The sequence below is a fragment of the Xenopus tropicalis genome, chromosome 5 (genome assembly GCF_000004195.4).
Source record: "Xenopus tropicalis strain Nigerian chromosome 5, UCB_Xtro_10.0, whole genome shotgun sequence".
Lineage (NCBI taxonomy): Eukaryota > Metazoa > Chordata > Amphibia > Anura > Pipidae > Xenopus > Xenopus tropicalis.
In genome coordinates this window covers 91454885-91471954 of record NC_030681.2, presented here as the reverse complement: position 1 = coordinate 91471954, position 17070 = coordinate 91454885, and the positions used below count along the sequence as shown (strand labels likewise).

General features: G+C 40.0%; 1 protein-coding gene across 1 annotated transcript in view; it reads left to right on the top strand.

Annotated features, from left to right (window-relative positions):
• The window catches only part of LOC108647630 (CD109 antigen-like), a 52695-nt gene that overhangs the window by 8285 nt on the left and 27340 nt on the right, over window positions 1-17070 (top strand). Inside the window, exons 6-8 of the mRNA XM_018094078.2 lie at window positions 1180-1200; window positions 9767-9821; window positions 10723-10822. Coding sequence (XP_017949567.2) covers window positions 1180-1200; window positions 9767-9821; window positions 10723-10822 — 176 coding nt within the window. The remainder of the gene's footprint in view (window positions 1-1179; window positions 1201-9766; window positions 9822-10722; window positions 10823-17070) is intronic.

Below are 17070 nucleotides of genomic sequence, written 5' to 3'. Positions count from 1 at the left end.
ATGTATAGGTGTTTGTGTATAGAATGTGTATTGTCTGTGTATCTTGAATAGTAATGAGAGAATTTTTCGCCAGGCAAGGACATTGGTGAATTTTTTCGCGAAACTGCCACTAAATTTCACTACAAAAAAGGGTGGTCGCATCAAAAAGGTGTGATCTTGTAAAAAACGCACATGTGGTGGCTGCATTCCTGAATTCAGATTCACTCATCACTAATTTTAAAGGAAAAGTAACACTAAAATTTGTGGTGGATTCTGCTTCTTCTGCATCGCCGTATCGCCCTATTTCAAATGACCAGAAGCCAAGTTTTAGCAGGTATTTTCTGATAAAGCATTTAACATAATAAATGGTGTGTAGGATAGGGCAATTATTGGTGCAGGGTAGAATAGATTTTTTTACTTCAAAAATTTTAGTGTTACTTTTCCTTTAAGAATTTTTTTTTTACATTTTTTAGAATTGCATGTAAATAAACACCATAAATTAACCTTTTTTTGTAACAGCAAGACCTTGCCTAGAGCTAAAGATGTTTAATTGAATCTTGACTCACAAAGCTGATTCCCAAAAAAACATGTTTTTCATCCAAAAAATGAATACACAGTGTAAATGTTTGATTTTACATAAGGAACTGTTGATAGAGATAAGGAGAGAAGCAAAAATGCAAATTTCTCCCAATTTCTATTGTATACCATAGCTATAATGTGAAGTGGTTATCTAAATATACATGGGTTGTTAACTTAGCAGTGTCTAGGTGACATAATTTTACAGTTATCCATTTGTGGGGCATATGTTATTCCTTATAACCAAGTTCTTCCAATACTTAAATGGATTGTGTCACGAGAAAACATGCTTTTTTTTTTTTTTTTTTTTAGAATCCTTCAGTTATTAGTGCTGCTCCAGCACTATTCCTTTGTTGTTACTAAAATAATAACATAATATTGGTGTGTAGGCAGCCATCTCAGTGCTTTGTGCTTTGTGAAAGTCACATGGCTGAGGGCACTTGGGAAACTAAGATTATGTCCCCACATCACATTTTTAAAATAAGGTAGAAATAAATCTGTTTGCTCTCTTGAAAATGCATTTCAGTGCAGAATTCTGGTGTAGATGCGTTTTTTCAAAAACATGTTTTTCTGTGACAAGATCCCTTTACGTTTCATTATTAATATTTTCATTATGTTTTCTAGGTGGAGAATAGATATTTTCTGGTAAGATTTTTACATTTCATATGTTTTCATATAGTGCATGCATGTATCAGACCATTTCATGCAGTGAAATCTCAGGATTTGTTTGTACTTTGCTTACAGTAACTACAGAACTTGGTAAAATTACATGGCTGCCAATAAGGGATACCTTACCTTGAATCCCCAACAAACAATCCCAAAAAGGACATGACTACTTTTTGGATGAAAATTGGGCCACAGCTTTATTAATAATTTTAACAATACACGTAATAACATTATGCCAACAGCTGCACACGCAGCTGGCATGATTGTCCCCAGTCACCAGGTTCAAAGCCATAGGCAGCTAAACGTGCTCAGCTTAACTCACCACTTTCTCTATATTTCATTAGGCTGTGCATAAGACCCACTGAAAAAGGGCCGCCGCCCCAGCACGGCCAATGCTTGTTCAACACCCGTTTGAAATTCCATATTAAGGGTATCTAAACCTATTGGGTTGAGGTGTACTCCATCCCTCCTTAACAAAGGGCGATTATCCTTTTCCATCTCACTGTGCCTGATAACTACACCCCAAATTCTATCAACAAATGCTGATACCACCACGTTTAATTTTTTGCGTGCTCTATCCAAAGCTTTATTGTAATAAAATTACCTTTGGTGCGGCGGGGACGCCCGCCGCACCATCGGCAGGGACGCCTGCCGAGCCGCTCCTCTAGCCGGCTCCTTCCTAATGCGCGCGCGCCGCGCACATCGGCTATTTAAAGGCGCAGGCACGCTGCCGCGTGACGTCAGCGCGCAATGGCGCCAAATTTGAAAAATTTAAGGGGTATTTAAAGGGGTTTTCTGGAATGCTTCTTTGCCCGTGATTCCTGTTTTGACCCTGCCTGGCTTTGACTATTCTGAATACCTGTATCCTGACCCGTGCCTGTTTTTGACTACTGATTCTGCTTAATCCTTCTGACTGATTACCCGGTGTGACCCTTGCCTGCCTGACGTTCCTCGATTTCCGCCTGCCTCGACCCGGTCTGTCTGACTTCGTATCTTCTAACTCCTGTCTGTACCGTGACCGTTGGCCTTAAGACTTTTTATACTGTCGTGCCCCATTGCTGGCCAGAACTCCTGCCCTGCACCTCTCGTTTAAGTCCAGGTGGCATCTGAGTAGCTGAGGGCTCCTCCCGAAGCCAAAGGCAGTCACACTACTGGCGAAGCACGAGCCTAGACCAGGGTGCTTAGCATTTGTTCTGGCATTGGGTGCCGACCGTGACATTTATGATCTCTAGCTCCCAGCCAGTATTGTCTAGATATGACCTCTGACCATGCTATAACTAATCCATCAATTAAAGCGCAGCAACGCACCAAATCCTGTTTCAGGGTATACATCAAATCAACATTATGCACACTGCCAATATCATTTCCACCTGCGTGGATGATTAGTATTTTAGAAACGCGCAAGTTTGAAAGTCTCATGTTTTTATGCGTATTTCCGCTACATGTGCCTGCACCCGAGGGTATTCCATTCATTCGGGTGCAGGCACAAGTAGGAGGCGTAGGGCGGTATTTTCGGCAAGCGTTTTTCCGCTTGCCGAAAATATACGCCCTATGCCTTGTCTGGCATTAGCCTTAAGCTGCATCACCTCCAGAATAATCTGAGACCATTGAAGGTCAGGAATGCCTCTCCATCTAATATGTACTTTTTCCAGTGGTAAGCCAAGTTGGCGACCATAGGGGCGGATACCAGCTCGCTTAGCAGCCCATTTAACATAAGAGTGACCCAGAATCCAAACATTTGTAGGTGAGATACCTGTTTAAATGAAATTAAACAGAAATAAAAATAAGTTATATACTGAACAATTTACATTAAATGGGGCCGAATATATGTCTTGAAATGGTTGGATTGCCACCTGAGAAAGTTCACCCAGCACACCCTTACCTCCTCCAACAATTCTTACTCGGTGCACAGCCCAGAGAGTCGACACTCCCAGCACAGTCCAGCAAAAAATAGTTGACCGGCACAACAAGTGTAATGCAAGCGGGGCTTAGCCCCTGCATGTTTATTCAAAAATAGCAGCAATGTTTCGGGGACGTACCCCTTCGTCAGGCATACAAACCAGTGCAGGGAACATGATTAAATAGTCTCACACTCCATTTGCATATGCAATTGTGCAATTAGCAAATTTAACCTTTAAACAATCTGTAAAAGTCATTTCAAAGTGTACAAATGCATGATTCATAATAACACCATGATAATAATAAATCAGAGCAATGTCCATAAGTGAAACCTTCATGAAAAAGACTTCATTCCAATAATATTAAACTGTAAAAAAGTTTTAAAAAAAGTTTTTAAAAAAACAAGTTCATATGTATGTCACAGTTACACAAACATCCCACCCAAAAATTCTCTGTGCACTTGACACCTATTATTGTCACTTAGTAACTATTCAATCTTGCCAATAATAGGAGACAAAATACACTCTTCGTTTAGACCCCTAGGGTGTTTAGTTTTTAAAGCCCAAATCCAATAGCATTCCTTTTGTAATAAAATTTTCTTAGTATCTTGACCCTCCCATGCTTTAATCTGATGGCCACACTCAAAAAAGTGTTTGGCCAATGTTGTTTCCCTTTTCTCTCTTTTCTCTTTCCCAAGTTTTTTGCCTGGTTCCTTTTCCTTTCCTTTTTCTGGGGGTTTATAATTCCGAATCATAGATTTATGTTCATTTGGCCACCAACCTGCTACTATGATCTACTAGGATTAACTTTCGGAAACGAGAGTCCACAAGTAAGCAGTGACCTTCTTTCCTTCCATCTTGGCTGAAGGAGCCAGACGTCTGAATTCCCCGTACTGAAAACAGGAAAGAGCATCAGCAATTGTATTTTGCACACCCGGGACATGTTGTGTTCTAAACCAGATGTTCATCCGGAGACACTGAAGAACTAATGTCCATAATAAATTAAGTACTGGGGGTGAAGAAGAAGTTTAATTGTTAATAACTTGCACTAAACTGGCATTATCACACCAGAAAATGACTCACTGATTAGCAAGTAACTCACCCCAAATATGTGACGCCACTGCAATCGGAAATAATTCCAAGCAAGTTAAATTACGTATGAGGCCAGTATCACTCCAAAAATAAGGCCATTGAGCCGAGCTCCCATACCCTTACTGCCAGCAGCATCAGTAAACAATTCTAATTCCAAATTAGATTTTTTGCTGATCAGCCAACAGGACTGACCATTATATTCAGCCAAAAATGTTTGTCATATTTTTAAATCCTCCTTTATATGTTTTGTCATACGAATATAATGGTTAGAATACTTAACTCCTTTTGTTGACATAGATAAGCTCGCAAAACTACTCGCAAAAGTCAAATTACCCAATAAGGATTGAATTTGTTTTAAAGTTAGTTTTTTGGCCATTAATGCTCTGTCAAGGGATAGATACAATGATTCCAGCTTCTCAAGTGGAAGCCTAAAAACCATTTCCTGTGAATCTATTTCAATACCAAGAAAAACAATGACCTCCTGAGTTCCCTCTGTTTTATCTTTTGCAATGGGCACGCCAAAATTTTTCATCACTTCCATAAACAAATGGAGTAAACGTGCATACTCATGTGAATTAGCTGGACCTACAAAGAGAAAATCATCGTAGTAGTGCAGCATCGCATTTGACCTGGGTGACCACCCATTGTAATAAATTACTAAATAATTCAAAATAATAACATGAAATTGAACACCCCATTGGTAGGCACATATCTACAAAATAAAGATTAGCAAATTTTATTCCTAATAAATGGAAACAATCAGGGTAAGTAGGTAGGAGACAAAAAGCTGACTCAACATCTGATTTTGCTAAAAGTGCCCCTCTGCCAGCGTTGCGAAGCAATTCTAAAGCCCTATCAAAAGAAACATAATGCACTTGTGATTCACCTTTGTCAATTCCATCATTGACAGAACTACCCTTTGGGTAGGAAAGGTGATGTATGAGATGGTATTTTTCTTCCTCCTTTTTTGGAACTACCCCTAAAGGGGAGACTCTAAGATTATAAAAAGGAGGTCAAAGGGGCCTGCTACCCTACCCAAAGAGATCTCTTTCACCAGCTTATCAGATACAACCTGCTTAAATTTTAAAACAGATTTTAAATTATCTGCTGGATTGTCAGAGGGAACAAATGGTGTCCAAAATCCTATCTCAAAACCAGAACTCCAAATAAGGGCTTCTCTGTTATTGTGATATTTGTTTAACCATGGCTGCATCCTTTGGATGCTCATCGGGCTCCTTACCTTTTGTTTGATTGGGTGCTTGTTTTTGCACAGCTGCTTTTGCTTTTTTAAAACATCAGACAGCTGGGTGTGCTCCACCACAGAATGAACATTCGTGGCGGTACTTACAAGAGGAGAACCACCTGCAGTGGCTCTCATTAAAGAGCCAACACTGTCCCTTTTTGTTAACTGCTGATGACCCGCTAAGTGCAGCACTGGCTCCTGTCTGAAAGCTGGAATGTGGAAAGTAACCAAAAAATCATATGTTGGCAATCCCAACGCATGAATGAACGAGCTGCCATTCTGCACCTAAACTGTTCATCATATTTTAACCAACAACCACCTCCATAAATCTTGTATGCACTCCAAATTAAATCAAGGTAACAAAATAAAGAGGAACCTTTTTCAGGATACTTCTCACAAATCATGCTAGCATACGCTGCAAAGCCCTGTATCCAGTTACCAATAGTATGTGGAACCGTTAACTTTTATGAATCTTCTCCTGGCTTTTTAAAGGGGTTATCAATTTTTTGTCAATAATACTGAAGAAAATGTATCAACAAATTGACCCTCCAATATGTTTTCCTTTGTTGCTTGATCTATTTGCAAGCCTAGAGGAGTAGACTCACACCTAGATAACACCTAACACCTAGAAAAGTTGCCCTCTGTGTGTCCCACACCAAGTGCGGTGGCACTTCCGGGGAATGGGGCTATTTAACATCTTGGCCCCACACAGCTGCACATCATTAGACCCAGGTGAACCCAAGGGGAGGGATAATTGAAAACTAACTAAATGGTATAGTCTGTCCCCCTGCAGCCATGCATCTCCTCACTTAGTCAACTCAGAGAGTTAGTTTTCTAGACAACTTGTTATTTTAAATACAGCGTGCCATTATGCACATCTGGAATGTGAATTGCTTTTTTAATGGTTTGGGGGGATAAGAAGGAAAACCATAAATGTGTTGCCTGCACACATTTTAAGCTTATGCACAAACACATGCACAGATTAACTCATGCACAACAAAACTGATTCAAAACAGTGAAAATGCTGAAAACAGTAATGCTCCTTCAGCTTTAGTATCTTTGTTATGGTGGATAGACTTCTATTGCCAGGCTGTTGACTCAGAATTAGCATCCCTAGGGTTAACTGAATCCTGGAAGTATATAAACATTCTAAAACTGCTTCTATTAAAAAAGGAAAAAAAGAAATTGAATGTAAGTTGCAAACATGCTCAGAGAAGCTCACCATGAGAAGCTCCCTAGGGGGAGGTTTATATTATTTTAGAAAGTTCCAAAATCAATAAGTGCCATAGTGCCCCCTATTCTTGCTTTTGCACAAATAAAGCTTGTACAGTATATAGTCAGAACTGGGTGAGATCAATACAATTGCTCCATGCCCTGTGTCTGCACATGATCCATTAGAATAAACCAGTTTTGACCGTAGGGTTGATTCACTAAAGGTCAATAAGCATTATCGCATGTTTTTCTGCGTTAAAAAAACCGCACAATTCGCTAAAGTATTATCGCATGCGTTAAGTCGCATATCACATGCGTTATATTTTGCGCACATGAATGCATTAATTTGCGCGCAGAAATAATACTAACGCATGATTCACGAACACTTAGGGGCACGTTTACTAACCCACGAATCTGAATCCGAATCCGAATTGGAAAAATTCCAATTGGAAAACGAACATTTTGCGACTTTTTCATATTTTTTGCGATTTTTTCGGCGCCTTTACGACTTTTCGGAAATTGTCGCGACTTTTTCGTTACCAATACGATTTGCGCAAAAAAACCAGAGTTTTTCGTAGCCATTACAATGCGCTCGTATCTTGTTGCGACTTTTTCGTATTGAGCGCTCGTAAGCGGTGGGCGAAACTTTCAGACTTAGCATGATTTTGGAAGCCTCCCATAGGACTCAATGGCACCCTGCAGCTCCAACCTGGCCCAAGGAAAGTCACCATACTGAAGCTTGAATGAATCCGAATCTTTCGTACTCGGCGCGAAGGCTACGAAAAAGTCACGACTTTTCGCGCAAGTAGTAACGCTACGAAAAAAAACGCCCGATTTTGCGCAACATTCGGAATGGCAACGAAAAAGTTGCGACAATTTTCCGAAAAATCGCCAAATACCGATCATTACGAAAAAAACGCAATCGGACGCATTCGGCCCGTTCGTGAGTAAGTAAATGTGCCCCTTTAAAATTAACACCTACTTGGGGCAGGCAGTAATTATAGAAAAGTACAGTTCATGAGCTTTTGGCAACACAATAAGGACTTTGCAGTGGGATTTATTCAAGTCTGTGTTGGCCCTAGAGTGATGTAGCCTCCAGTTTGCAGGGAAATGGTCATTTTCATAAAAGTAGTTTTACGGAAGTAATGGAGTGTATGGCTAATATGGCGTGTGTTTTTTCGCAAGTGGCGACTATTTGTGCGCACTGCGTTGATTAGCGTGCGTTGCGTCCAATACGTCCGCATGAAAATAGTCCTCGCAACTTAAATAACGCAAACAGCATCGCTTCTAAATTAGCGCAAGTATCCTTTTAGTGAATCGTGCGTTAAGTGCGAAAAAGTATGGTACAACCAACACAAAATATAATTTATAATATTTCTATTTGTTTATTGAGTTTTATTTGTTTGAAAAACCCCACAGACTGTTCCCCCACTTCAGCTTATTCTTCTGCTTTTTCTTCTTCTTAGAAAAAGCAGGTTGCTTGTGCTTTTCTAAGAGATCCCACACCCCCGTCTTTTTGTGGCGCTGCTCCAAACACCCCAATTTTTCCATTGACTTTAATAGGGAAGATTTTCAAACTGCTGCCACTCTTACAGCTTTGAAGCTTCACTCCCCAAACTTGAATAACATAATCATAGGGTCATCCCGAAGAAAACAGCAAACTTTGTTGGACTATTCAAGGTGGGTGGAGCCAGTAACAGCCAATTACACTTCACCCATTGGCTTCCAATGGTTAAATTGAACTTGCTGACACAGCTTTGAGGCTACACTTACCAAACTCACATAGTCATGGAGTCAACCTGAATAAAAAGATGATATTTGTTGGATGCCCAAAAGGAGGTGAAGCTATGAACAGCCAATCAGATTTTACCTATTGACTTTCTATGGGGAAATTCATCCTGCTGCCATTCTCACAATATTTTAATGGAAACAAAGAACACACACTTAATCAAGGCACACCATCGAAGGAACAATAAAATCCATTTTTATTTAAATCACTCTAAAAGTAGGTTAAAAGAACATACAAGGGAAAAGCTGGAAAGGTTAAAATCAGAAAACTTGTGTTTGTTTAGATTGATACTGTTTCACATTCGGTGGTTACAAGCCACATTAATATGTTACAACTGCAACAAATATGTAGCAGCTTAGGGACTGGGTTAACATCAGGGTCCACAAACTCTTCACAGTTGGTCACTAGGGGACTGCAGTTATAGGTTTGACATAGAAGGTGGAGCTACCAACAGCCAATCAGATTTCACCTATTGAATTTTATTGGTTTAATGCCAGGGTTCCCAAACTTTGCACAGTCAGTCACTGGGTGACTACATATTTAAGGTTAGAAAAAGTGGGTGGAGCCACTAACAGCCAATCAGATTTCTTTCATTGATTTAAGTGGGGAAATTTTAACTGCTGCCATTCTCACACATTTAATGTCAGGGTCCTCAGACTTTTAGAACAGCCAATCAGATTTTACCTATAGACTTTCATTGGTTTAAATTTAAACTGCTGCCATTCCTTAAATATTATTAAGGTTCCTAAACTTTGCAGAGTTAGTTACAGGGTGACTATTGAATTCTTTTGGTTTAAACTTTTCATAGTTGGTCACTAGGGGGCTAAGGTTAAAGGTTAGAAAAAGTAGGCAGATCCACCAACAGCCAATCAGATTTCACCAATTGAGTTGCATTGGTTTATATTTAAACTGCTGCCTTTCTCACAGCATTATTGGCAGGATCCCCGCACTTTGCAGATTTATTCACTGGTGTACTGCAGTTCAAGGTTAGTAAAAGTGGGCAGGGCTGCCAACAGCCAATCAGATTTCATTCAGTGACTTCACATGTTTTTCAAACCAACATGAAGTTTGCTCTTCCCTTTCTTGTTTATTATTATTATTATTATTATTTCAATATACATTTTTTTAAAATATACAAATATAAACCAATCAAATTTTGATGGTCATAGATGATCTAAGGAATGTTTTGAAAAAACATCTCTTTCAGCTATGCACACTGTTGGAGCATATTTATTATTGCTCCTGCACTTGCAAGGCAAGTTTCACTCTCAGCAAAATGAATCCTCTAATATTGTGACCTTTCTCTCCCAGAGTTATTACTCCCACCATTCTGATGGCTACATCAGCTATTCCAACTACAGACTAGGTGAGCATTTAGATATTTTTAAGCTTATCTGGATGGCTGGCTTCTAATAGCATGAGAATGAATTGTCTTTACTACAAAAAATATTGTTTTATGATTGTGAACAACAGTTACAGAAACTGTTTGCCTTTGACTAACCTAAAACTCAAAATTGCGTATTCAGGTTGTCATTGTTTATTTATTTATTTTTAATTTATTAGGCACACTTAAATGAATCTTTCAGTTTCATGCAAACTTACTGGCACTTATGGTCAATATCTTCCAATAATATGTCCGAGAATACTGTTTTATCTACAATATACATTATAGGAAAATTGGGGGAATTTCTCCATTGTTTTCTCAGGAAGCATTTCCTGGATGTTATGAGAATTGTGGCTATACATATACATGACAGAATATCTCCCTGGGTAGCCTTTATTTCAGAAGACACAACTGATAAATTACATGAGCAGCAAGAAATAAAAATAGCAGATACTGTTGCTTATTATCATCATATTATATTGGTTTATATGGCAATTGACCTCTGGAATAAGTAAACACTTTGCATTGACCAGTACTCCTGTTACAGAGCACCATTTGTCTAAACAGTTGTTTTTTTATACATATAGGTCCCATAAATTGTCTTTAAGCCTGTGTGACCTGTTGCCTAGTGCTAGAAAAGGAACTGCCTAGGCAGATGGTGATCTATAACAGAAGTACTGACCAATGCAACGCCAAAACATTGCCACCCAATGTGCTCTAAATGAACAAAAAAAGAAAATGGGATCTATAGGGAAAGGCAAATAGCATTACCTTCAGCATTACAGTTAAAACAATATATATTTTATTTGTGTATAAGATTTACTTTCATGCATGCTGACTTTTATTTATTATTTTCAATTTTATAATTTTTTTTTGTTATAAGAAATATATAGTGAATTTCAAAATAATGATCCAATAAACCAGCCTGTGAATTATCAACCTCATATTTCTGAGACCTGGATCTGGTTAAAAACCCATATCAGGTATTTTTCTTATTGCATTTTAATAATGTTAAATAATAATTGCATTTTTTATGTTGACATTGTCCAAATCACCAGACACAAATCTAAAGTGAATAGGTCTAATTAAAGGGATTCTGTCTTGATTTTCATGATGTAGTTTTTATTTCTAAATTACACTGTTTACAAATAATTCACTCTACCATTTAAAATTTTATTCTTCAACCAACAAATATATAAGCTGTAATATTGGTGTGTAGGTAGCCATCTCAGTGCACTGTGCCTGAGTCTGAGCTTTCAGAAGGAGCCAGCGCTACATATTAGAACTGCTTTCAGGTAACCTATTGTTTCTCCTACTCCCATGAAAAATAAAATCAGAACCAGTATATAAACAAGCTTTAACCTTAAAGGCCTCCATGCCCCCATTTTTATATACACAATCCTTGTGAGCACGGGCATTTTCTATATTTTTGTATATATATAAGATAGAGAGCATTGCACTCAACAGGACTTATTGAAACAAACATTTAAGTGTTCCCTTGAGAAAGGTCATTAAGTGTGAACGAAACGTTGGGAATTTATATATATATATATATATATATGTAACCCCTATTTGGCTATGAAATAGTTAAAACCCACGCTAGTATGGTTTATGGTTTAGAGCAAGGGTGTCAATTGCACAGGGGCCAAAATCCAAAACACACTTTAGGTCGCGGGCCGAACAGGATAAACATTTATTGAACACACTAAAATTCAGTTGTCTTTGCTCTTATGTCATTTTATCAGAGCTGGACGCCTGGCAAACGAACAAGTTGTTTATGTTTGGTGTGAGGTTCTGTGTGGAGATTCTCAGGATGGACTGCAGGTGCTCATCAGTGAGATGTCTCCTGTGTGCTGTTTTGTTAGTCTTCATCACTGAGAGGAGCTTCTCACACAGATATGTGCTACCAAACATGCACAAGGTTCGAGCTGCATGTAGACGGAGCTGGGGCATTTCTGCGGGAATGGAGTGAATAAACTGTGCAGGCCCTGCAGTGTCGTACTTTGCCTTCAGTGTACCATTACACTGCAGCTCAATTAGCTCCATCTGAATCTGCACAGGTGCAGTTTCCACATCGACGGCAAATGGGTTGCGAAGCAACTCAAAATTCTTTTTTTGTTCTTCAAAGTCGCCAAAGCGCCGTGCGCAGTGCGCTCAGTTTATCAGCAAAGTGCATATTTGGGAACACCGTTGTGCCGACTTGGTTCAACATTACTTGGCAACAGGGAAAGTGGGGCAAGTTGTACTGGTACATTTGTGTCTCCCATAAAAGCAGCTTCACTTGAAATGCCTTCACTGCGTCATACATGTCAGTGATCATGCGGTCACATCCCTGGAGCTGGAGGTTTAAGGTGTTGAGATGAGCTGTTATGTCAGTTGTAATGCCAACTCGCATTTCCACTTTTTATCCCTAAAATTGGTGGAGTCTTTTCCTTTACTGTCCATCAACTGACAGATTTCGTTGCTGAGCTCAAAAACTCTGTTGAGAACTTTTCCCCGACTTAGCCAATGCACCTCTGTATGATAATGAATGTCAGCAAACTCTGAATCTATCTCCCGCATAAAGGACTGAAATTGCCGGTGTTTTAAACCTTTAGCTCGGAGTTTACAGTTTGTGTTAAAGTGCTCATTACATTGTCCATCTTCAGGACTTTGCCACATAGTGCTTCCTGGTGTATGATGCAGTGATATGCCGTTAACTCACCAGTACAGTTCTCCTCCTGCATCTTTACTCGCATCCTTCCCACTAGTCCACTTTTTTCACTACATATAGATGGTGCTCCATCAGTTGTAAGTGCAATAAATTTGTCCCAGGGCAGTTTCATGTCAGTTATACTTTGACATACATTTTCAAAAATGTCTTTTCCACTCGTTGTCCCGTGCATCGATTTAATGTCCATTATTTCCTCTGTAATGCGCAAATTGGAGTCCACTCCACGGATTAAGATGGCCAGCTGTGCAGTATCAGTCATGTCAGTACTTTCATCCACAGCAAGAGAGTATGCAATAAAGTCTTTGCTTCTTTCACTCAACTGTGTTCTTAAATCAGTGGCCATCTCACAAACTCGATCAAAAAATCGAATTTCTACTCAGGCTTACATTTGCCAGCATCTGCTTTTTGTCTGGACATAAGACGTCAAACACCTTGATCATGCAGCTCTTCAGAAATTCTCCCTTGGTAAATGGCCTGGCTGATTTGGCAATCTCCTCTGCCACGATAAAACTTGCTTTCACAGCAGCTTCACTTTCTGATTTTGCACGGGTAAAAATCGTTTGCTGAAGTGTCAGATTCTTCTTTAACTCTTCTACTTTCTGTATCTTCTGCTCTGCATTCAGGTCTTTCAGGTTATCCTGATGTTTTGTCTCATAGTGCCGTCTTAAATTAAATTCTTTAATTACAGCCACATTAGCTCCACAAATGAGACACAGGGGTTTACCGGCAATGTCAGTAAACATATACTCAGCCTCCCATCGGTTTTTAAAGGCTCTGTTTTTAGAATCAACTTTTCTCTTCGGCATCGTGAGGGCTAGCTTCGCAATAACTTGCAGCATCATAAGCTAGACTTGATTAATGCGGGAAGTGTTCGGCAAGGCAGCTGAAGCGCTGCATTATGGGACCTGTAGTTTATTGTGTTACCAGTGCTTCATATCGCCGGGCCATTAATAACAATAATAAATAAAATGATCTTGCAGGCCGGATATAATTACACACCGGGCCGGATGTGGCCTGCAGGCCTTGAGTTTGACACATATGGTTTAGAGCATGGGGTACATGCGACTCTCTTAGACAGCATGAGTCTTCGCTATATGGAAGAGACCTGCGGAGCAAGGGTGTAGTGGGACTACAACTCACTGTAGCTGTGAGTAGTGCAGATTAGCAAAGATGGACGCCAGAAGGTTCTTGCAGTTGAACTATAGTACAAGTTTATTGTCAGAGACAAATGATGATGCAGGGTAAATCAAATATACTCACAATGCAAATGGTATATTATAGGACTCTGAGGACAACAAGAGATGATGCACACCGGTTTATCCCACCTCTTTGGGGTGGGCAGGGTAAATGCACCTGGTCAGCTTGGCACCCCTTTAGAAGCAGTCAAGATAGATACCTCAGTCCTCAGGTTGATAACCCCTAGCTTGAGAGTCCTACAGCCAACTGTGAAACAGGGTTGAGATACTACCTGTCTCCTATGTCTTAAACAGTTGGCCTATGCTGAGGCAACATTGCATGTATGGAAGGGTACTTCCTTTTCTACTTTCCTGGTTGGAGCTGAGCTGATCTAACTGGTCCGGGTGCATTTGGCAATACGTATGCGCACAGAGCGCTTGTGTGGAGTAATTCAGCCATATAAATGCGTTCTCTCAGAGTGGTGACTGTTTTGGCCACGTAATAAAGACCGCAGGGGCAGGTGATAATATACACCACAAAAGTGGAGAGACAACCAAGTCTATGGAGAATTTTATTCCTTTTGCCGTATGTGGGTGTGGAAAGTCCGGGACACTTAGCAGGCACCTACAGGTGACACAGTCCAGGAATTTGTAACACCCGAGTTTTTTATATGAAGAAAGTCAGTCCTTTTGTTTATCGTCTTGCCTTTTGAAGTCAGTTTTGATTAACAGGTCTCTTAGACTGTTGCCCCTCTTGTAGCCAATCAAGGGCTTGTGGGCCTGGTGAAGGGATAGTGATTTGTCCTGGTTAATCATGGGCCAGTTTTTGTTAATGCTTTCTCCCAGTGTCTGGGAGGTGGATGAAAAGGTGGTGGTGAAAATTAATGGTGCTGGTTGTTTTTTCTGTGTGCGTTCTTTGCTAAGCAAGGAGTCTTGATTGTGGTTAAGGGCCTTTTAGATATTTTCCTTGTAACCCCGTTCCAGAAACCTGTCGAACATCTCTTGTAGCTGTATTTTAGCTGTATCAATTGAGCTATTGTTTCTAATGACCCTAAGGAATTGGGAATATGGGATGCCCTTAATTGTAGCCGGAGGATGATGACTGGAGGCATGTAGAATGGAGTTGCGGTCTGTTGGTTTGCGAAAAAGTCTGGTCCCCACTCCACCGTTTGCTTGAAAATATTAAGATCCAAAAAGTCAATGTGTAAGTTTGATAGGCTGTTAAGGTGCTGGTGGAAGGAAATTAAAGATTCCTCACTTTCAGTCCAGATCAGGAACAAATCATCGATGTAGCAAAAGTATACCAGGATGGACTTGTGGAGTAGTGGAAGTAGGTACGTGGATTCAAATTCAGCCATGTAGAGGTTTGCATAGGACGGTGCCAGGGCACTGCCCGTGGCGGTGCCCGATACTTGCAGGAAAAAATGTTTCTCAAAACGAAAAAAAATCCTAGTTAGTGTGAGTTCTAATAGGTGCAGAAGGAACTCAGTGGGTACATCCTGAGGGAGTGTTGTCCCAGCCTACGTGCACCTTATCCTGATTTGGGTGGGCTCTAAATAATAAGTGTTCTAACTTGGCGGTACCAGGTACACCCCATCGGGGACCTGGGTACTCGCTGCTGGCACTGTGTCCCTAAGTTTATATGGCTGAATTACTCCACACAAGCGATCTGTGCGCATACGTATTGCCAAATGCACCCGGACAGATGCTGTCCGCTCACCCCTATGTGGTTGGTTGCCTAGCAACGACGACGCAACCTTTTATACAGTGTGCTCAGTGTTCTGTGCCTTTGGGGTCGATATATGGGCACGTGGCTTCTATCCAGTATTAGGGGTGGCCAAAAAACACGGGGCTTTTCCTTTTGTTGCACCTTTCAATGAAGTTTGGCGATCGCTATATGCCACTTAATGTGATCTGTACTATCAATCACCCAGTAGCTCTGGACATTCTGTCAATGTTAACTTTTGTTTTGTATATATACTTTTTATACACATTGGATGGTGTTTATTTGTTGATTTTATGCTTTTCTAGTCACTTTAATGTTTGTTTGGGGTTGCCTAGCAACAACATTGGCACCCTTTCAGTTGTGTAAATCTTTCTTCAAGCACCTTCATTAAGCTTTTTTAACATTCTATCAATCTCGGCTTTGTTCCCCCCACATCCTCCTCCTTTCCAAATCATGGCGTTCAAGATAAGAAGTTTGCAGTGCTTGAAGAAATATTTACATCGTGAGGCATAAACACTAAAAAGCAATAGCTGGAGCAGGAGAATTGAGCCTGACCAGAGACAAGCGCTCACAATAAATTTCCCCACTCTCTGCTCTCTTCACCGTGACGTCACACTCTCGTCTCTCGGGAGCACCGCAGCTTCTGTATCGCATTCACCTAAATGTTAGAATTGGACTGAGCGGCGCAGAAGCTGTGGTGCTCCCTTTCGAGAGACGAGTGTAACATCAAGGGGGAAAAGAGCAGAGAGCAGGGGACTTTTAAAAGCGGGGAACTTCAGGCAACGCGGGACATTTACAATTTAATCCGGGACTGCGGAACAGGGTGCAAAAATCGGGACTGTCCCGCATAAAGCGGGACAGTTGGGAGGTATGTATATATATCTATATATATATTATTAACATTTATTTATAAAGCGCCAACATATTCCGCAGCGCTGTACAATAAGTGGGTTTGTACATACAGAGTAACATATAAAGCAATCAATAACCGATACAAGAGGTGAAGAGGGCCCTGCCCAAAAGAGCTTACAATCTACAAAATATATACAATCTACAAATATATTTATATTTATATTTATTTTGAACGTATTTATATATATATTTATACAGCACTTACTGTATTCACCAACACTTACCAGTACTCACAGAATACCAAAACAGATTTATTTACTGTGTTAAAAAATATAAGTTACTTATGCATACTGATACATAGATGTCTCTTGTAACTTTCATTTTATATCTGTGTATGTGTGAGTCTGTGAACACTTTTGAGTTCAGTACAGAGATATGTTCAAGATGACAATAAATACTAAATGTAAGATTACAAAATGCTTCAGTTTGAAAGCAAACATCTATTTGGTTGCTGCATATTACTAGACGTGGACAAACTTAAGACTTTTATCACATTACTCCATTAGTGGATGGAGGATTACAAAACATAGCAACCAGGCAGTGGCTAGACAGACTGAAAGAATAACAGACAGACTGAATGGAAGGTTTAGTAATACAGGTATTGGACCCCTTATCCGGAAACCCATTATCCAGAAAGTTTCAAATTACGGAAAGGCCATCTCCCACAGACTTCATTTTAATCAAATAATTTACAATTTTATAAAT